A 23571-nucleotide genomic window follows, 5' to 3' on the forward strand; every position below is an offset into this window, starting at 1 on the left:
GCAGTTGGGCAAACATCGCTCGGAGCGAACGAGCTGCCGCTTACGAGTGGCTCTGAATCAGGCCCAAAATCTCTACTATTACACTCAATGCTCGGGAACCTTTTATATGTATGCTTACATAAATGAATGTGAGATATTTACATGAATTCATCAGTGTGCGTTGTTCATCAGAACACAGTGCAAACGTGCGCTGCGTGTATGTGTCGTGTATCATGCAAATAGGTGCTGTATGTGACTTTATATTTTATTCGCTAATGTGCATCTGTATCATGGATTAATATATATATATATATATATATATATATATATATATATATACATAGCTTTATCCAGTAGCTGGTATTTATGATATTATATCTGTCTGAACTAAGGACCTGATTTAGAGCTGGACACTCTGAATCAGGGCGTTTTTTTTTTTTTGGTGTGGCCTCCTGGCCGCTCGCATAGCTGTGGGTGACCACCCACAGCTATTGCGAGTGGTCAGGATGATGGTCCCGAGACGATAGTCGCAAGACGATTGCGGCCACGAGACCCTTGTGGTAGGGTCTCGTGGCCGCAAGCCCCAGAGAGCTTCTGGCTCTAATAGAGCCGGATGCTCTCCCAGTGACATCACTGGTGATGTCAGTGTGGCCGCCCACAAACGGCAGGCATTCGCATGGGAACGCCTTCGGTTGTAAAGCCATCCCCTGCCATGCCTACAATCAGGCCCTAAGTTCAACAAATGACAGACAATGAAGTTGTTCTGATCAGAGATGACCAGCAGATAGATACTTGATGGAGTCACAATGTCTGATGGCTAATCAAAGGCCTATTGTAATGTAAACGTTAGTTCCTTTAGACATACAATGATAGTCAGACTTATGACAATGGTTTCTAATTTTGCATTTAAAACACTCATCTGCACCTCACAGTATGTGTGTGTTTTTCAATTATCTGCCACAGACATACACAGAACCTGTCTGCTATACACTGGCTAAAAGTTGCATTTTTAAATATATATATATACGCATTTGTGCGCATCGGCTTGCTTCCGACGCAGATTAGCGTCTGATTTTACTATTTATCAGCCCATAAAGGACGAGATCGTCACATAATAATAACAAACGATCATTTGACTTTGACATTTCAGTGTCACCTCTATCCTCTCTCTGTCACTTCTATCCTTTGCCTGTTACCTCTGCCCTGGCACTTCTATCCTCACCCTGTCACCTCTGTCCTGACATTTATGTGGGTCTTTCTAATAAATACACCTTGCAGTGTGGAGGTTCAGGGTTTTTTTGCCCAGTAGAAGGGTGCTGTGGGTAGGGGTTCACCCAGAGACTTTATGTACTGGGACCCAAGATTTCTGTTGCCGGCCCTGTGTGTGCCTATACCCCCTTGCCATGTCCGTGTTCTGTTACACACCACATACACGACGTACCCCGAAACGTTGAATAAACACATTGGTGGTTAACTAATCTTGCAAAGTCCTCTAGAGTGCCACCTGATTCTATTCTATAAGCGTTATGGCTTTGCCGTATAAGGAGGGCACCAGGAGCAAGGTAATGGCCCGCATTGGCCAGCAGAGTGCTGGACATTAGTTATATATATATATATATATATATATATATTAGGGGTGTGCACCGGCCACTTTTCGTGTTTTGTGTTTTGGTTTTGGATCTGGATCTTTCTTCGTGTTTTGGATCTGGATTGGTTTTGCCAAAACCACCCTTCCGTGTTTTGGGTTCTGGGTTTTGTGTTTTGGATCTGTATTTTTTTTTTAAAAAGCATAAAAACAGCTAAAATCACAGAATTTGTTGGTTTCTCTGCTCCTATGCTATTATTAACCTCAATAACCTTAATTTCCACTCATTTCCAGTCTATTCTGAACACCTCACACCTCACAATAGTGTTTTCATGTCCAAAAGGTTGCACCGAGGTAGCTGGATGACTATGCTAAGCGACACGAGTGGGCGGCACAAACACGTGACCCATCTAGGAGTGACACTGCAGTGGCAGACAGGATGGCAGTTAGAAAAACTAGGCCCCAAACTGTACATAATGCAAAGAAAAAAAAGAAGTGCAAGATGGAATTGTCCTTGGGCCCTCCCACCCACCCTTATGTTGTATAAACAGGACATGCACACTTTAACAAATCAATCATTTCAGCGCCAGGGTCTGCCACACAACTGTGGCTGAAATGATTGGTTCGTTTGGGCCCCCACAAAACAAGCTGGCAATTAATGTGTCCCTGCACAAACTGGCTCTACGGAGGCAAGATGTCATCCTCATCCTCCTCATCCACCGATTCCTCACCCTCTTCAGTATGTACATCCTCATCCTCACAAAGTATTAACTCGTCCCCACTTGAATCCACCACCACAGGTCCCTCTGTACCTTCTGGAGGCTGGTCTCCCTGGAAGAGCTGATAATTCATTTTGATGAACATCATCTTCTCCACATTCTGTGGAAGCAACCTCCTACGCCTTTCGCTGACAAGGTTCCCGGCTGCACTAAACACTCTTTCGGAGTACACACTGGAGGGGGGGCAACTCAGGTAAAATAGAGCCAGCTTGTACAGGGGCCTCCAAATTGCCTCTTTTTCCTGCCAGTACAGGTATGGACTGTCTGACATGCCTACTTGGATGCTGTCACAGATGTAATCCTCCACCATTCTGTCAATGGTGACAGTATCATATGCAGTGACAGTAGACATGTCAGAAATTGTTGCCAGGTCCTTCAGTCCGGACCAGATGTCCAAACTTGGTCCTGCCTGCCCTGCATCACCGCCAGCGGGTTGCTTAGGATACCTAAGTTTTTTCCTGGCAGCCCCAGTTGCGGGAGAAAATGAAGAAGGAGCCGTTGACGTGTCACGTTCCGCTTCAGCTGACAGTGTGTTCACCAGCAGGTCTTTGCACCTCTGCAGGCTTGTGTCGGCCGGAAAGAGAGACACCACATAGGCTTTAAACCTAGGATCAAGCACGGTGGCCAAAATGTAGTGGTCTGATTTCAACAGATTGACCACCCTGGAATCCTGGCAAAGCGAATGAAGGGCTTCATCCACAAGTCCCACATGCCGAGCGGAATCGCTCCGTCTTAGCTCCTCCTTCACTTTCTCCAGCTGCTTCTGCAAAAGCCTGATGAGGGGAATGACCTGACTCAAGCTGGCTGTGTCTGAACTGACTTCACGTGTGGCAAGTTCGAAGGGCTGGAGAACCTTGCACAACACGGAAATCATTCTCCACTGCGCTTGAGTCAGGTGCATACCCCCTCCTTTGCCTATGTCATAGGTGGATGTATAGGCTTGTATGGCCTTTTGCTGCTCCTCCATCCTCTGAAGCATATAGAGGGTTGAGTTCCACCGCGTCACAACCTCTTGCTTCAGGTGATGGCGGGGCAGGTTCAAGAGTGTTTGCTGGCGCTCCAGTCTTCGGCACGCAGTCGCTGAATGGCGAAAGTGGCCAGAAATTTTTCGGGCCACCCAAAGCGTCTCCTGCACGCCCCTGTCGCTTTTCAGAAAATTCTGCACCACCAAGTTTATTGTGTGAGCAAAACATGGGACGTGCTGGAATTTGCCCAGATGTAATGCCCGCACAATATTGGTGGCGTTGTCAGATATCACAAATCCCCAGGAGAGTCTAAGTGGGGTAAGCCACTGGGCGATGCTTTCCCTCAGTTTCTCTAAGAGGTTGTCGGCGGTGTGCCTCTTACTGAAACCGGTGATACACAGCGTAGCCTGCCTTGTAACGAGCTGGCGTTTCTGAGATGCTGCTACTGGTGACGCTGCTGCTGTTGCTGCGTAAGGTGATACATCTACCCAGTGGGCTGTCACAGTCATATAGTCCTTAGTCTGCCCTGTTCCACTTGTCCACATGTCCGTGGTTAAGTGGACATTGTGTACAACGGCATTTTTCAGGACACTGAGGACACTTTTTCTGACGTTTCTGTACAGTCTCGGTATCGCCTGCCTAGTGAAGTGGAATCTAGACGGGATTTGGAACCGGGGACACACTACCTCCATCAATTGTCTAAATCCCACTGCACTAATGGCGGATACCGGACGCACGTCTAACACCAACATAGCAGTCAAGGCCTCAGTTATACGTTTTGCTTCAGGATGACTGCTGTCGTACTTCATCCTCCTCGCTAAGGACTGTTGGAGGGTCAATTGTTTAGTAAAAGTAGTGGTGTTCCTACTTCCTCTCTGGGATGATGAACGACTCCCAGCAGCAGCAACAGCAGCAGCGGCAGCAGTAGGCATAGCAATGCAGGATCCTCCAGAGGAATCCCGGATAGGAGAGTCAGTCATGCCAGTGACATGGCCTGCAGGACTACTTCCGATCCTGACTAAGGAGGAAATTGACGAGGAGGGAGTTGACGGTGTGGTTTGCAGGCGCTTGGATACAACAGGACAACGGGATTTAGGTGTCCCTGGACTGCTTACGGTCTTAGCCAAAGTTTCTGAACTTGACAGTAACTTTTTATGAACGCGCTGCAGGTGCCGTATAAGGGAGGATGTTCCTAGGTGGTTGACGTCCCTACCCCTACTTATTTCACCTTTACATATGGTACATATGGCAAGACAGTTGTTGTCCGGATTTGGATAGAAATATTGCCAGACCAAAGAGGTGGAATGTTTGGTCTTCTGCCCAGGCATGACCGTGATGGGCTTTTTCATCCCACGGACAACAACTGTCTCCCCCGGAGCCTGATTTAAACAAACCACATCACCATCAGAATCCTCCTCGCCAACTTCCTCCTCAGCGCCAGCTACACCAGTATCCTCATCCTGTTGTACTTCAACAGTGACATCTTCAATTTGCATATCAGCAAGTGGACTGTGGGTGCTCCTTTCAGCACTTGCAGGGGGCGTGCAAATGGTGGAAAGAGCCACCTCTTCCCGTCCAGTGCTGGGAAGGTCAGGCATCGCAACCACCACCACACTTGGACTCTCCTTGGGGATTTGTGATATCTTCTTAGAAAGCACAGTTCTTCGCTGTGCTTTTGCCAGCTTAACTCTTTTGATTTTTTTAGTGGGAGGAGGGCTTCCATCGTCATGTGAAGCTGAACCACTAGTCATGAACATACTAGGGATCGACCTTAGCCGTTCCTTGCCACTCCGTGTCGTAAATGGCATATTGGCAAGTTTACGTTTCTCTTCAGCTGATTTAAATGTCTTTTTCAAGGTCATTTTCCTGAACTTTGCCATTTGGGATTGTATGTGCCCTCTACTATGACATTGGGCATCGGCCTTGGCAGACGACATTGATGGCATGTTATCATCTATGTCATGACTAGTGGCAGCAGCTTCAGCACTAGGAGGAAGTGGTTCTTGATCTTTCTCTATTTTATTTTTATCGGAGAAAGTTTGGTCCTCCATTTATGTTATATCGATTTGATATATACGTGCGGCTAAACACAGAAAATAATTTTTTTTTTGGTTTGGACTGGAGTGTACTTTGGGGGTTACAGCACCCTTTAACGGTCAAGCCAGCCGGCCCTTATGACACAGGCGCACTCTTGGCACTACTTTGTTGATGCACGTGCGGCTACTGCGCACACAATTCACAAACACAGAAAATAATTTTTTTTTTGGTTTGGACTGGAGTGTACTTTGGGGGTTACAGCACCCTTTAATTGTCAAGCCAGCCGGCCCTTTACTTATGACACAGGCGCACGCTTGGCACTACTTTGTTGATGCACGTGCGGCTACTGCGCACACAATTCACAAACACAGAAAATAATTTTTTTTTTGGTTTGGACTGGAGTGTACTTTCGGGGGTTACAGCACCCTTAACGGTCAAGCCAGCCGGCCCTTTACTTATGACACAGGCGCACGCTTGGCACTACTTTGTTGATGCACGTGCGGCTACTGCGCACACAATTCACAAACACAGAAAATAATTTTTTTTTTGGTTTGGACTGGAGTGTACTTTCGGGGGTTACAGCACCCTTAACGGTCAAGCCAGCCGGCCCTTTACTTATGACACAGGCGCACGCTTGGCACTACTTTGTTGATGCACGTGCGGCTACTGCGCACACAATTCACAAACACAGAAAATTATTTTTTTTTTGGTTTGGACTGGAGTGTAGTTTCGGGGGTTACAGCACCCTTAACGGTCAAGCCAGCCAGCCCTTTACTTATGACACAGGCGCACGCTTGGCACTACTTTGTTGATGCACGTGCGGCTACTGCGCACACAATTCACAAACACAGAAAATAATTTTTTTTTGGTTTGGACTGGAGTGTACTTTCGGGGGTTACAGCACCCTTTAACGGTCAAGCCAGCCGGCCCTTTACTTATGACACAGGCGCACGCTTGGCACTACTTTGTTGATGCACGTGCGGCTACTGCGCACACAATTCACAAACACAGAAAATAATTTTTTTTTTGGTTTGGACTGGAGTGTACTCTCGGGGGTTACAGCACCCTTAACGGTCAAGCCAGCCGGCCCTTTACTTATGACACAGGCGCACGCTTGGCACTACTTTGTTGATGCACGTGCGGCTACTGCGCACACAATTCACAAACACAGAAAATAATTTTTTTTTGGTTTGGACTGGAGTGTACTTTCGGGGGTTACAGCACCCTTTAACGGTCAAGCCAGCCGGCCCTTTACTTATGACACAGGCGCACGCTTGGCACTACTTTGTTGATGCACGTGCGGCTACTGCGCACACAATTCACAAACACAGAAAATAATTTTTTTCTTGGTTTGGACTGGAGTGTACATTCGGGGGTTACAGCACCCTTAATGGTCAAGCCAGCCGGCCCTTTACTTATGACACAGGCGCACGCTTGGCACTACTTTGTTGATGCACGTGCGGCTACTGCGCACACAATTCACAAACACAGAAAATATTTTTTTTTTGGTTTGGACTGGAGTGTACTTTCGGGGGTTACAGCACCCTTTAACGGTCAAGCCAGCCGGCCCTTTACTTATGACACAGGCGCACGCTTGGCACTACTTTGTTGATGCACGTGCGGCTACTGCGCACACAATTCACAAACACAGAAAATAATTTTTTTTTTGGTTTGGACTGGAGTGTACTCTCGGGGGTTACAGCACCCTTAACGGTCAAGCCAGCCGGCCCTTTACTTATGACACAGGTGCACGCTTGGCACTACTTTGTTGATGCACGTGCGGCTACTGCGCACACAATTCACAAACACAGAAAAAAATTTTTTTTGGGTTTGGACTGGAGTGTACTTTCGGGGGTTACAGCACCCTTTAACGGTCAAGCCAGCCGGCCCTTTACTTATGACACAGGCGCACGCTTGGCACTACTTTGTTGATGCACGTGCGGCTACTGCGCACACAATTCACAAACACAGAAAATAATTTTTTTCTTGGTTTGGACTGGAGTGTACTTTCGGGGGTTACAGCACCCTTTAACAGCCAAGCCAGCCGGCCCTTTACTTATGACACAGGCGCACGCTTGGCACTACTTTGTTGATGCACGTGCGGCTACTGCGCACACAATTCACAAACACAGAAAATAATTTTTTTTTTGGTTTGGACTGGAGTGTACTCTCAGGGGTTACAGCACCCTTAACGGTCAAGCCAGCCGGCCCTTTACTTATGACACAGGCGCACGCTTGGCACTACTTTGTTGATGCACGTGCGGCTACTGCGCACACAATTCACAAACACAGAAAATAATTTTTTTTTGGTTTGGACTGGAGTGTACTTTCGGGGGTTACAGCACCCTTTAACGGCCAAGCCAGCCGGCCCTTTACTTATGACACAGGCGCACGCTTGGCACTACTTTGTTGATGCACGTGCGGCTACTGCGCACACAATTCACAAACACAGAAAATAATTTTTTTTTTGGTTTGGACTGGAGTGTACTTTGGGGGTTACAGCACCCTTTAACGGTCAAGCCAGCCGGCCCTTTACTTATGACACAGGCGCACGCTTGGCACTACTTTGTTGATGCACGTGCGGCTACTGCGCACACAATTCACAAACACAGAAAATAATTTTTTTTTTGGTTTGGACTGGAGTGTACTTTCGGGCGTTACAGCACCCTTAATGGTCAAGCCAGCCGGCCCTTTACTTATGACACAGGCGCACGCTTGGCACTACTTTGTTGATGCACGTGCGGCTACTGCGCACACAATTCACAAACACAGAAAATAATTTTTTTTTTGGTTTGGACTGGAGTGTACTTTCGGGGGTTACAGCACCCTTAACGGTCAAGCCAGCCGGCCCTTTACTTATGACACAGGCGCACGCTTGGCACTACTTTGTTGATGCACGTGCGGCTACTGCGCACACAATTCACAAACACAGAAAATAATTTTTTTTTGGTTTGGACTGGAGTGTACTTTCGGGGGTTACAGCACCCTTTAACGGTCAAGCCAGCCGGCCCTTTACTTATGACACAGGCGCACGCTTGGCACTACTTTGTTGATGCACGTGCGGCTACTGCGCACACAATTCACAAACACAGAAAATATATTATTTTTTTAGCACTTGGGGGGAGCACCCCTGATGGACAGAGCACCCCCTGGACAACACTACAGCACCCCTTTAGGACTGGGACACTGCACAGGACTTTGGAGTGGACACAGCCCCTATGGAGAACTGACTGCACAACACAGTCCAGCCAGCCCCTATGGACTTTGAAGTAGTGGACACAGCCCCTATTAACAACAGCAGCACAGCACAACACAGCCAGCCCCTATGGACTTTGAAGTAGTGGACAACAGCAGCACTACACTACACTACACTACACAGCACTAACTCCCACCCTCCCTCTTCACTGTCCACAGCCGAGTGAGAAAATGGCGCCGACGCGGATACCTTATATAGGATCCAAAACCCGCGAGACTCGGAAGGCGGGATGATGACGTTTTGCCTCGATGTCAGATCCGAGTCAGGCGGGAAAAGTCGAGCCTGACTCGGATCGGACTCGGATCGGGGGGGCTCGGGGGGGTTCGGATTTCAGAAATCCGAACCCGCTCACCCCTAATATATATATATACTGTGTATATATATATATATATATATATGTGTGTGTGTGTGTGTGTGTGTGTGTATTCTCCAGATTCCAGAGCTCAACCCCACACCTTTGCGTCCTCCATGTCTTTGGGGGGAAGGGAAGAACCAATGATGTGGGGGGCCCTTCCTTTTTCATTTGTACTGGGCCTCATGATTTCTGATGGCAGTCCTGCCCATTAATGGGTCACATCTCAGACATGTTACCCTTTTTACAAGCTGGGAATTATAGATGTGAATATTGAATACGTTGTCAAAATAATAATTGAAAATATATTTTTCATCCCTTACAGGCAAAAAAAAAAATTCAGACAGGTTATTAATGATCTATTGAAGATGTAATCTATTTGCTGGTATTAACCTGTAGAAAAACAATGTACTGTAAGATGCAACATACAGTACACCATAAAAATTACTATAGAAAATAGCAGTACAAATGTTATCCCAATGGCAGTGTACTATCTAGAGACAGACCTTTTAACATTCAAAACTAGTAAAAGTGAATTTCAAGAAGTGAAGCGTAAGGCTGACCTTAAAACTGAGGGCCTGATTCAGAGTTGGGAATAGAGTGAGATATCTCTCTCAATTGTGAACCTGAACAAACCATATTGCAATGCAAGGGTTGTAAACACATAAAAAATTGTACATGTTGGGTAAATACTGGCTGCTTTTGCATGTAGCCCACAAATGCTGCACAGCTTTATTATTACTCTACCATTTAGATGTCAGTTTGGAAACACTCCTCCCAAATCTAAATCTATCTGCACATTTTAAATCTGCCCCACCTGCAGTGCAACATGGTTTCACCAAGATGATCAGTTGAGAGAGAGATCTCACTCTATTCCCAAGTCTGAATCAAACCCTGAGACCATTTTAAAACCAGAGTTTGAGTTGAAACTGGCCCCTTTAAGAAATTTATGATTGACACCTTTAGTTTATTTTATTCTTTATGTTAATGTTGAGGAAGCCTATAGTTGAGCATTTTCCAACCACTGTGCCACGGCACACTAGTGTGCCATGAGCAGTTGTCAAGTGTGCCGTGGCAGTGAGCTCAGCGTACTTGTACTGTAGTGTGTTTTATTCCTAAGGAGGCCAATGTAGTGTGTTTGTTTTATTCCTTAGGAGGCCAATGTAGTGTGTTTTATTCCTGTGGTGGTCAATGTAGTGTGTATTTTTCCTGTGGAGGCCAATATTGTGTGTTTTGTTTTATGTGGGAGCCAATGTGTATGTTTTTTCAATGGTCACACACGCCGCATCGCCAGATGCTGTGCCTTGGCAATTTTAAAATCTTGTGTAGTGTGCCTCGAATTGAAAAAGGTTGAAAACCACTGCTATAGTGTGTTAAGGTAAGGGTTTGCAGGTTTTTTTAGGAGTGGCTTTATTACAGCCCTTCCTCCAGTATGTGAAAAATAGTTGAGGGTCTCAGCCACCTAAGGATAAGCGGCCACTTATTCTTGATGCAATTAGTTCCACCCACTCTTTCAAGATGGTGGCCAGAGGCAAGAGGGAAACATATGTACTGTATGAAACTTCCAGGGGCATCAGTCTGCTAGATTTAAAAGGCAATATTCTAGAGCCATCTCTGCCCCCTGAAATATTGTGCAGTTAAAGAGGCAGTAACTTCAGATCCAGGTTTTATTGGTAATCATGCAAGGTCTGGGGGGTCGCTTCAAAACCTATTGGGAAGCAGTGTTATTAGTCTCACCTCCCACTTTTAGTAACTCAGTGGAGAGTGGTGATTGTAGTTACTGCTTCTTTGCCAGTTGAATCATCATACAAGTGGTGAGGGCAGTGTTTGCCACTACTGCTTCTTTTCCAGTTAAAACACTATGCAGGCCTCTCTATAGTGTGATTGTAGCATGTTCAGTGCCTGTCCAATCTAAGAGTTATGGGCTTTTGTTATTACAGTTGGTGGTTGCAACACCTCTACCACAGTGGTTATGGCATAATGTCTTGCTCCACATATGGGTTTCTCTTAGGAAGTGAACAATCCGCCACAATGTTGATGCAATAGAGAGAGAAGCTGTAGCTACAGTATTAATATGTTAGTTACTTTGGTTAGACCGATAGCTCTATTTCTTGTTGCTCAAATATCTGGCATGTCTCAATACTACAGAGTCATTCAATGCTGTTGCAAGTGCCTTCCCTCAGTTACAAGTGCAGCTTACATTACTAACAGAGCAGTTGCTACAAAATTGTTGAATGGTACAAACTTTGAAGACCATGGGACAGGGGGCTGGCTTTGATGTGACTCCTTCCTTGTTGCTTCCTTCTGTTCTTCCTTCACCAATGGGTGATGGTGGGGCTCATTGCCACTTTTGGCCCTATCCCATCAAAGAAAATCCCTCTGGAAGGCAGCTGGGAGAGGAGGTGATAAATAAAGCCCTAACTTTTATTCAAATCAGTACATAGCCAACAAAGGTGAGGTTGTGGAAGACAGTTTCATGTCACAGGTCATATACCATGCCAAGACTGAGCACAACAACAAGACACAAGGTAGTTATACTGCATCAGCAAGGTCTCTCCCAGGCAAAGATTTAAAAGCAGACTGGGGTTTCAAGATGTGCTGTTCTTTTGAAGAAGCACAAACAAATGGGCAACACTGAGGACTGTAGATGCAGTTATATGTGAAGGAAACTTAGTACATCAGATGAAAGAAATAATGCTTTCTTCCCTTTGAAATCGGAAGATGTCCAGCAGTGCCATCAGCTCAAATGGCAGCAGGTGCTCTGGATTGATGAGTCAAAATTTTAAATATTTGGCTGTAACAGAAGGCAGTTTGTTAATTGAAGGGCTGTAGATCGGTACAATAATGAGTTGGGGATTTGATCACGATTAATGGTGTCCTCAATGCTGAGAAATACAGGCAGGTACTTCTGCATCATGCAATACCATCAGGGAGGCATCTGATTTGCTTCAAATTTATTCTGCAGCAGGACAATGACCTCAAGCATACAGCCAATGCCAAGAACTATCTTCATTGTAAAGTGATGATATGGCTCTCACAGTGCCCTGATCTCAACATCATCAAATCTGTCTGGGATTACATGAGGAGACAGAAGGATATGAGCAAGCCTACATCCACAGAAGATATGGGGTTAGTTCTCCAAGATGTTTTTAACAACCTCCCTTCTGAGTTCCTTCAAAAACTGTGTGCGAGTGTACCTAGAAGAATTTATGCTGTTTTGAAGGCAATGGATGGTCACACCAAATAATGATTTAGATTTCTCTTCTGTTCATTCACTTTGGATTTTGTTAATTGATAAAAATAATCTATTAACACAGCATTTATTCCACACCTGCCTAAAACTTTTGCACATTAATGTAATGCTAGTGTTATTTTTTGGGTGTGACAACTAAGGGTTGTCCAAGCTATTAACTGTCAGTGATTTTCTTCGCTGCCAGTTGTTAGGCTGCTCACTAGACTCATATTGCATTACTTAATTTGGAATATTCAGTTTCGAGTTAAGCATGTCCTTGGTCTGGAAAATGGGCATGCAGATGCTTTATCTCAATATAACTGGACAAGTCATTTGTATGGGTGGTCTATGTCCTCCTTATTTTTGGAAGATCACCCAGCTAAATTGGAGGAATTAGATTTGTTTCTACCCAGGGATGATTTTTTGCTTTGCATTTGGCATGGTTGGACTGGGAATAGCATTATGTCTTACCTCCTTAATGAAATAAGGGTTGGAATCAGTCAATGCTACCTTTTTTCAGAGTCTTCCTTTTGAGGTATGAGTACAGGGAGCGGCTGTACAGTGCGACAACAGACCCCCAAAAAGGAGCCCAGTCATCTACAGTGACAACCATGAAACCCAAAAGGGATCTGGGGTCTGATCACTGGGAATCCTACATCTCCAAACCACCCCTTCCTCTCACAGCCCTGCTCTGCCCCTGTCCCCCCACCCCTCCTCAGCTCCTTCCACCAGGACTTTTAATCCCCCTTATTTTTTAAAAAATATTTATTTTAGTTTTTATTTAATTGCCCCTCCTCCTGGAAACAAGAAAAGCAGAAGAATAAGCTGCCCCAGGGAGAGTTATAGGGGAAACTTATTATCATTTATCGTGGAACTTATGCATATCTTTTTTGTGATTCTATAGTTTTTTCTTTTTCTTTTTTTATTCTAATCCTCTTTCTGGAAATCCATCTGGTTTATGTTGTCTGGGAGAAGATAGAGGAAACAAAGTTATTTGCCGGTAAATGCAAAGGAAGAATTCTTGGATTTATTTTCAGATAAAAGCTAGGAAGAGCCGGGTCAACGGAATGTTGGCTTTGCAAGCTCAGGGCAGGGAGTGAAAAACTGAGAGGATAATAAATGGTACATTTCACACTGGATCTTGGCGTATGAGGTGATTTCCCATTAAATGTCTGACCAACAGGAAGAAAGAAACCTTTATGGGAGTCCAGTCCCACACCACACTATGAGTACACTTATAGCATTATTATTAGATTGCCCATCCGTCCACAGTGATTTTACACTAGTGTTTGGAGATTCTTAGATCTCTAATTGGGAAGTCCACAGATTTTAAAGATACCGTTATAAATTTATAAAGAGTTATGAAACCGTGAGTTTTGGTATGCACCATATGATCTCTCATCTCCAAAAATACTTTTATATACATCAATTGCTGTTTTTGATTGTGAGTTGGGGTACACCTATTTTGCATATTTTGCCCAACTCAATATTTGATGTTCGACTGTATCATATACTGTATATGGGCTGAACGTTGAAATCAGTTATTTATTCTTTTATAACATCATCTCATACATCTGACGAAGGGAGAAACACAAGATTTCCAGACACCAGAAGGAACATCACTTTAATTACTCAGGAACTTATTTTTCCTTTATTCATTTTTTTGATTGTTTGATTGGGTTTATTTAGGTTATATTACCTATTTTAGTCCCATGTTATTATCCCAATTTTATCCCAGGTGAGGTACGTAGAGTTTTCACACCAATTTTACATCATCTTCATTTTGATTTGTTGACAGATTGCTGCATTTTAGTTGTTTTTGCATGTGCTTTAGGGTTTTATATTTCTTATTTGTCACTGCACCTATCGACAAAAAATGTTGAGGGTATATTTGTTTGTCTTATCAAGTTTGTGTTGTTCAAAGGAGATTTGGTGATATTTGAGATTAGTACCGCATTTGTAGAAGCTCAGACACATTACAAACATGTTTTATTACTACAGTAGATAGGAAGTTTTATTGACAGTTGCCTGTTGGAATATGTGTGAGTTTAATTTAATTGTTTCATAAGGATGGGTATATTTTACGGCACTGTTGTTGACATGTGCTTCACTGCATTTCATGTAGTTTATAATTTTATAATTTTTTCCATTTCATTCTGAGTGGGGCTTTGTATTTACATTGTCTCATAGGGTTTTTATTTTTAACCTCTGGTTCTGTTCCCATTCAGCTTTGTTACTGACCTATTTGTTTCTTTTGTTGTTATGTTGATATGTTTCATGGTAAGAGAGTGTTGTTTAGAGAATGGAATTGTTTTTGACTGCTATACATTTGTAAAGGATTAATTTTATTGATAAATACTAGTAAGGCTTTGCCTTTTTGCAAAATTGTGTGATTGTATACTTGCGGTGGAGGTAGCGTTCCCTGATAGCCCATTGCTGTCTTGGATAGGGTGAGTCGCAAGTGCAATATTGTCAATTGATTTTGGGTTGCAAATTTGCTTAGGATTGAATGTCTCCATCTTGCTGGGGATTGGTAATTTTTCTTTAACAGAGGATGTTGGAGTTGGTTTAGATTGGAGGGGCATTAGGTTTTTGGTATGGTGGCAGTGCTGCAGCATTTTTACCTTTCTTTGGTGGAAAGAACAGTTATTTTTGTTGTTGTGGCATTATTAGTAGAGGTGAGTGATTCAGGTTCCCTCAAAACTGAACACACCTGAATGGGTTACTAGGGAATGGGTTATGGGTTACTAGGGAATCTGAGTCCCGGCTAGAGTCTTCCTGCGAGTTCAGATCCCAAAACTAGGCAAAACTTCATCTACCCAGCATCGGATCTCACATGTTTTAGATTGCATATGAAAGTCCCTCATGTCTGGGCACAATTTCACACAGGAGGGTAGAGGGAGAGGGTGTGGGACTATGGGCTGGAGCACTGTGTTATAAAAAATGGCATTAGCATGATATCAGGGTGCAATAAGGGCAACATTAAGACTGGAGTAGGAGTCTGTGTAGGACTAGGACAAAGACTGTAGTAGTTGGTAGATGGAGTAGGTGTCTGGGAAGGGTCACTGCAGGCATCATTGTCAGTGAATGTGTTTGTTGTTTGTCACACACACTCACACACTGCAAACAGACTACTGTTTGTGGTGCCATTGATTGTTTTCTGTTTGTTAAATTGAACCTGCACCTTTTTTATCTTAAGGAAATCTATTATTGCAGTATATTGTTTACCTGTCCAAAAAATACTCTACTGTGTCTGAACTGAGACTGTTGCACCCTAAGAAGACCTCTTTCTCTTAAATATTTTTTCCTACTATAAAAAAATTGGAAATAAAAGACCTGCAGTCTTTTCTAATTCAATTTAAAAATATTGTGTATTTCAAGAAGTGTGTGTTGACACGACTGATACAGCATATGTTCTGTGGGCCTGATTCAGTAAGGATCTCAACTGCGATTACGCACGCAATTGGCCGATTGTTGCATTTTGCGCATGTGTATTCATCACAGTGACTACGCAGACCCATTGCAGAGTGATTGACAGGAAGTCCCATTTTGGGGAGGTGACAGGGGGTGGTCGGTGAAACGCAGGCACGCCAGTGCATTTGAAAACCATTGCAGGGGCGTGCATAAATTATCCACTGAATTGCCATATGCAGCTTGGGCTTTCACTGCGTGCGATGAGGTTAGCAATTTCTGAGTAAGGTCTGACCTTGTGCAAGTGTGTGTGAGGCTCCGATTGTACTCGATGTTACCAATGGTTTTGCAGTCTTGCTAAACATTATGGATGTGTGTAAGATAAGGTGGGTGTACTTATATTAGGCTGCGATGGCATAGCTATCGCTATGAATTAGCATATCATCGCAGTGAGACTGCATGTGTAATCCCTATTGCAATTGCAGTTGCAATCCTAACTGAATCAGGCCGCTTGTACGATGGTATCCCCTTCATCTTCTGCACCCCAAAACAAATCTCGCAAAAGAGACCAGTTCCTTCTAGTGCATGAAAACAATTGGCAGTATTTTTGTAAAAAAATAATAATGAAAAAAAAAAATTACATAATGTGTCTTTCTTCCATTGTAAGAGACTGTGTGCATGGTGGTATCCCCCATCATCTGCACCCCAAAAAATTATTGCAAAAGAGACCTGTTCCTTCTAGTGTGTGAAAACAATTGCCAGTGTTTGTTTAAAAAATTGCGTAGTGTGTTTTCTTTCCAGTATAAGCGACGTTATGTGTGGTGGTATCTCTTCCATCATCTGCACACCAAAACAATTTTCAAGTGTAATAAAATAATTTCTTGGCTGATGTAAAAGAAAATCTCCATTCCTTTAATAAATCTGCATGGTAAAGGTAACAGTCTGTCCTTTCCCTATCTCATTGTTGTATGTTTACTTGGTGTGGTGGAAGTTGAGTTGCACAACAGTAGCTTTACTACTGTCCTGTGTCAAAAATAAAACCAATCATAGATCAGTTGATAGAAGAGCAGGAGCGGCAAACAAGTACTAGTGCTGCTGCCAGTCATAGAACAACATCTACTAAATGTGTTCTAGGGGATAGAAGGTTTAAGAAAGGGCATCTAAAGTCTAAACTATTTCACAATGTTAAAGAAAAAACATCACCTTTCCAATAAATGAAAAATGTACTGATAAAAAATGTAAATTGCCAACATGCCATTAGCCAAGGCTCAGACCATGGCCTTCCATTTTGAGCAGTGGTCCTGCTATTGCTTTTTCATGCACTAGAATGCTTATTGTGGAAACTGGGACCAAACTCAGTCAGGGATCTCTGTAACATTGCTTGCAACACCTTCTGGCTCTGGAATATGTGTGAGTCTGACATTTCTAAAATTGTAAATGTAGAGAAGCCTCCTTCCACCATTTCTGCACCTTCTGCAAATGTGAGCATGAGTTGCATAGTAGAAGTAATAATAGTGACAGAAATTAAAGTACAAAAGGATGAGGGGTAAATTGGACAAGAAGAGATTGATAAACTTCAGGAGGAGGATATGGTTTGTATCAAGGTGAGTCAGCCTGGGCTAAGAACAAACAAGCCACCTCTTTCATGTGGAATTATTTTTTTTACCCAAATCCTGACATTTGTCAAGCAATTTCTACCATTTGTTGAGGCCAAAGTAAGTAGCTATAGGGACTTTAACCATCTAGGCAACTCCTTTCTGTTACAACATTGGCAGCGGATTCATGAAAATTATTTAGCATACTCAAAAATCCTGTAAAATAATAACAAGCAGTCCAGCATCAGCTATCAGCAGAACTGATAGATCCCAGCACATGCAAATTACACCACCAACACCTTCATCATCAATCTACTCATTAATAATCAGAGGTAGTCCTACAATGGCTAACTGACTCCTCCCCTATCCAAGATTCACAAGAAGAATTCTTGCACACTAGGGCAGCTGCTGCTGCTGGGGGTGAATCTTCATCACAGAAGGTGAACAAGAAGACTAGTAGTTTCAAACAATAGATGACTGTGAAACAATTATTTAGAAGAGGAAGCAAGTATGAAAGCTGCCATCCAGTTGCACAGCTTGTCACTGAAGCCATGGTGGCAATACATCTGGTTTTAGACAGATAGTTGAGGTCCTGTGTCCCTGCTGTCAAATTCCATCTTGATTCCTAGAAATTACCATCGTACCAAGTATCCAATTAACAACAGATATGTGGACAAGTGGTACTGGTCAAACTAAAGATTACAGCCCACTGGGTGTATAGCCTTCAGCATCAGCAGTGTCTAACACACAACACCAACCTATTTATAGACAGGCTACTCTCTGTATCACAGTCTTCACTAAGAGGTATACTGGTGTAAACCTGTTGGAAATACTAAGGAATGTGATACCAAAATTACATTCCCCATTAAGACTCTCCTCAGGGTTTGTCATTTCTGATAAGACAAATAACATTGTATGAACATTACAACTGGGTATATTTCAACACGTACCATGTTTTGTGCACATAATAAACTTGATGGTTAATTTTTTATTCTTTAAAATTAAAGGTGCATGCAGGAAATGCTGTCTTTTGTCCAAAAAATTTATGGACATATTTGGCATTCAGCAGCCCCATATAAAAGATTGCAGCAGCAAGAACAGTTCCATTTGCCATGTCACCAACTGAAGCAAGAGGTAGTAACCAGGTGGATCTCCACTCTTTTTATTCTCCAACAACTAGAGGAACAGCAACAAGCCATCCAAATGTACACAACAAACCATGACACAGGGACTGGAAGAGTGGGGTGCATTGTATCTAACTCCAGCAGAGTGGAAAATATTCTCCATTTTAGGCAAGCTCCAGTACTGAAACTGTTTGAAATAGTATCCAATGAAGTGAGTCAGGTGATTCCCTTAATTAAACTACTGGAAGAACAGCTAGAGAAACTGGAGGAGTAGATAAAACAAAGCAATTCTGCTAATTATGGTGGACTTCAAGTTCTTTATTCATTTCACCAGGACCAAAAGGTTTGCAACATCTTGCAACTGAATCTGTAAATTTTTGCAACTTTGGGCTTGATTCAGACCCACTTGCTAGGCTGTGATTGCTTGTAGCTGCCGATGGGTCACAATCTGTGCATGCTTATACATCACAGTGCATGAGCGCAAACTAGTCCAGGCGATTGGGAAGCATTCACTTGCTGCACATAGACAGCTTGCTAGAGTGAGTGACAGGATAAGCCGTTTGTGGGTGGTAACAGGGGTTGGTTAATGGAGTGGTGGTGCGAATGCAGGCATGGCTGAGTGTCTCAATGCCTTTTCCAAAGTGTGCATACTGTAATTAAAATGCAGCATCATAATACATATCACTTGGTTGATTTACACACTGAAGCTCTCACAGTGCTTGAAGCAAGGTATGGTTAAGCGCTGCAATCGCATCTGATGTTACTCGATGGTACTGATGGTTGCATACACATCCTGGACATGATGTGCATAAGTGGGCATCTTAAGACAGGCTGGTAGGTATCTGCACAAACACCGCGATCACATGCCAAGACATAGTGGGTGTGCTATTGCCTTGCCATGCAATCACCTGCCTTTACATATGCCGGGTGCGTGCGAACACATCTAGCAAGTGGGTCTTAGGCAAGCCCTATGCCCGATCCTAAGTTTAAGTCATATGTAATGTATTTCTTTACAACTGACACAGATCTTAAGAGATGCAAGAAGCTTCTTGTGAGCAAGTTGGCAGCTCAAGTGGCACATGATATGATGGAATCTCCTGCTTCAGTTTCTCCTGCAAATGCTGTTGCCAGCAATATACTGACCTTTTCCAAGAGACCCACTGGTGAGGATGAGTCAACTTGGTGCACCAGAATGAAACACCATTATGACATTTGGTCATGCTTAAAAGAATTGCCCCAATTTATTGTCACCTCTATAGTGACTCAATCTAATGCAGTAAGCATCAATAGAATGGTAGAGGATTATTTTAGTAATATACAAATTAGCATGTCACACAGTCCCTTTGAATACTTGGTGGAATTAAGGGCAATTTGTAGCCCCATGTATTAACTAGATTTGATTTACTTAAGCTCCCCACCTTCCAGCGTATACACCAAAAGAGTGTTTAGCACAACCAGGAACCTTGTGAATGATCGGCATTGGAAGCTACTTCCTTAAAATGTGGCAAAACTGAACTGCAAATGCAGTTGCTGACAATTACAACAATGTACAGAGACTTATGTAACAGTGGATTCCAATGGAGATGAGCTAATAATGTGTGATGATAATATTAACACTGATGATAATGAGGATAATAATAACATATTCCGACTGTAGAGATGATTAACAACACGGTTAGGTGCCTTAATACCATTGGTAACTTGTATTGTGGGTGCATAAACATACCAAGGACATCAGCCACAATAATGGCAGACCCTTTCGCTAAAGTTCTTGGGTTGCTAAACTGTGCATGTCCTTTTTAATATACAACATAATGGTGAGTGAGAGGACCCAAGGACAATTCCATTGTGCACAACTTTTATTATGGGCTTTGCCATGGGCATAACTAGGTATATGAAGGCCCCATAGCAAATGTTTGTAAGGGCCCCTATGTACTACCCAATGGTGACAAATGTATATAATACATGCCACTTTGAAAAGGAAGATGGCCCCTCTCAGCTATGGACCACATAGCAGCTGCACCCCTTGCCCCTATGGTAGTTTCGCCCATGGGCTTTGCCAAGATTGTGTGTGTTTGACAGGCAGTGTATATTACTGTACTTTACTGGGGTATTCATGTTCTCTTGTATTTTGCAATGCATCCATCAACAGCTTCTCTTCCAGACATATAGGCTCAGTTTCTTGCTGCTTCTTAGCAGATATATAGCATTATTGTCAAATCATATAATCATATAATAAATAACTTTGACTAGGATGTTACTCTGCTTAGAATCCTGAGGCCTGTGATTTTCAGTTTGGATTAAGTTTCCACTTTAAAATCTCTAGGGATTTTGGATGCTTGTATTGTAATAATTTGCTCCATGTTTCAGATTTATTTTTATAGTTATGTTCGATCTGAAATCAATCAATCAATCAATTAATCTCATTGGGATTTTGGATGCTTGTTTAGTAATATTGTTTTTGATTTCTCTGATTTTTAGTTATAACAACACTGTAATCAATCAATCAATCAATCAATCAATGCTTTACCCGGCTTCCCCTAAATACCCCACTTCCATTTACCTGTGCTGGTCTCAGTCCTCTGACTTATTTCTGGAATAGTGAAAACATTCTATAGCATCATATAGATTATATTAATCTGCCATCCTGTCTGCTACTGCAGTGCCACTATGTTTCCTAGATGTGCTATATTCTTTTTTAAACTGCCTTGTGTTTGTGACGTTGGTCTGACACTTACTTTAGCCAGCAAGCTCACCACAGCTTGTGGCCAATATGGGCGAAAATAATATTGTGAGCTGTGAGGTGGTCAAAATTGACTGGGAATTAATGTTATTGAGGAACAAAAACAGGCCCAAATTATATAATTTAAGTTGTTTTATCCATTTAAAGTTCCAAAACCAAAATATCTGTGGGTGGTTTTGCCAAAGATAAAACATTTCAGGGTGATTTTTCCAAAACCAAAACACGGGGTTCAGCGTGCATCTCTATTTATTATATTAGTTGGGTGTGCTCTCCTCACACGTTATTATGATTAATAGACCATTATGACAGAGTGGGTCTCTCCCGATTCTGAGGAAAGGGTTAACCTCCCTGTAGCTAGGGAGGAACCACACCCGTATCTTAAGGTATAAAAACATGGTAAATTTAGTTAGTCAGAAGAAATGTGAGAGAAATTGCACCTTTAGCTGCTCTCCCTATGCTGGACAATCTGAACCATGACTGTGCTGGGAATACTCTGCTTGTTTGAACTGCTGTACAATGTAAGCTGTATTATTGTTCTTGAACTGTGTTTGCCTTATGTAAGTCATTACACTGGCTCTGCCTTTTCAAGCCTGGAATAAAAAGCTTACCTGTTTGCATCATCTCAGTCTCCCATTGGTCGTCTGAACATACCCACTACATTCAGAAGTGGGATAAAGTGGGTCCTGTGCCAAGGATCCTAAAAAAAACACCATGGAAGCCATTTTGCAACAAATGTTGGACTTCTTTAAAAAGCAGCAAGCAGTGTTGACTATTCCATTACTTCCCAAAATGCAGGCCTCAGATGATGTGGAATTGGTGTGTCCACAGATAGATTGTTCTTTTTCCGGTGTCTTTACAGCTATAGAGACCTGCCGTCTTCCACCTAGAATACAGGTATGTGTGCAAGTTGGTAATTGACTGGTCGAGCACTTGGTGGATTGTGGATCTGCTACTACCCTTATACAAAGGGATATGTTGTCCCCTAAGTTGTTGTTACCCCACGAACTAGTCCACATTTGTTGTATGCATGGAGATGTTTAGGCCTTTCCTGTTGCCATGGTAACTTTGATAATCAAGAGAAAGACTGCCAAACTACGTGTGGGTGTACTAATAGGTTGTGAATGGCCTAACTTCCGGGCTCTTGTTCTGCCGTAGGAACAGGTACCTGCAGCAGCCCTTAAAGAGACATTTCCCTTTTCCCCTGATTTGTTTCTGTCTCGGGTAAAGGCTCCTAAATCTAACAAACAAAGGAGAAGGGATCACAGTGACTGGCTTGCTCGTGATGTTATGTTGGGATAAAATATATTTTCCATAATGCTACTACTTGCAATGTGCCTGTAAATGCTGATGTTCCTGTTCATGTCAATATATAGTATCTGATCATTCTGATTAACCTGTCATTACTAATGTGCTTATGCATGCTAATGTCCTTGGCACTGCTGAGAGGTCTAGGAACACTGATGTGTCTAGCAGCCCTCTTAATCCTCATGGTGAGGGGAATAATGCTGAGGTTCAATTAAGTAGTATTAATGAAGAGGTCTTAACTCTTCCCCTTGTGTCTCAACCTGATTTAAGAAATGGCCAATGGGAAGATCCTGCTTTAAAAAGGGCTTTTGAACAGGTTCTTTCAGTAGATGGTTTCCTCTTGTCACATGTAACAGAAGTAAAATATCCCCATTTTGTGTTGCTTAAAGAGGTTTTATATCGACTAGACAAGCACAAATAAACAGGGGAGGTGATACAACAGTTGGTGGTCCCGGGCCCTTTCAGTAAGCAATTTCTGGTTTTAGCCCATCCAGTTCCTTGGGTTGGTCATTTGGTCATTTGGGATGTGTTAAGATGGTGGAGAGAATAACCTCCTGGTTCCATTGGCCAGGTGTTATGCTGAGGTCTCATGGTTCTGTTCCTCTTGTTCAGAGTGTCAAAAGACAACAGTAAACCGACCGTCTCCTACCCTCTCCCAATTGTAGGGGTCCCCTTTCAAAAAATAAGGGTTGATTTAGTGGGTCCTATTGAACAACCATCTAAAGGCTATAAAATCATTTTAGTTGTGGTTGACTATGCCACCCGTTATCAGGAGGCATTTCCCTTAAGAGTCGCTACAGCCAAACATGTAGCAAATAAATTATTAGAGCTGTTTTCGAGGGTTGGATTACCTAAAGAAATTCTTACTGACCAATGGACAAACTGGGGTGTTCTCGATCTTCTGCAAGAAGCATGGGAAGAATAACCAATAGAGGGCAAAAGCATCCTTCAATGGTCCAGATGCGTAATCGCATAGACCTACAAGGTCAATTGGCCCGGGAAAATTTGGTAAATGTACAGGAGGCTCAAAAACTTCTCTATAACTGTAATGCCCAAACTCAAGTTTTTTCACATGTGGATAAAGTCTTTTTGTTGTTACCTACTCAGGGAAGTAAATTCCTAGCAAAGTGGCAAGAACTAATTAGAAAGGTTGGCAATGTAAATGATGAAGTCTCTAAACCTAACTCCCATACAGGTAGGCAGATTTA

At 43.0% G+C, this 23571-nt stretch overlaps 1 protein-coding gene across 1 annotated transcript in view; it reads left to right on the forward strand.

The window, feature by feature from the left end:
• The window catches only part of LOC148481544 (alcohol dehydrogenase 1-like), a 127824-nt gene extending 104536 nt beyond the window's left edge, over window positions 1-23288 (forward strand). Inside the window, exon 9 of the mRNA XM_088453270.1 lies at window positions 22976-23288. Coding sequence (XP_088309396.1) covers window positions 22976-23288 — 313 coding nt within the window. The remainder of the gene's footprint in view (window positions 1-22975) is intronic.
• The last annotated feature ends 283 nt before the right edge of the window (window positions 23289-23571 follow it).

This window comes from Taudactylus pleione, unplaced genomic scaffold, assembly GCF_031769625.1.
Source record: "Taudactylus pleione unplaced genomic scaffold, aTauple2 ptg000574l, whole genome shotgun sequence".
Classification (NCBI taxonomy): Eukaryota; Metazoa; Chordata; class Amphibia; order Anura; family Myobatrachidae; genus Taudactylus; species Taudactylus pleione.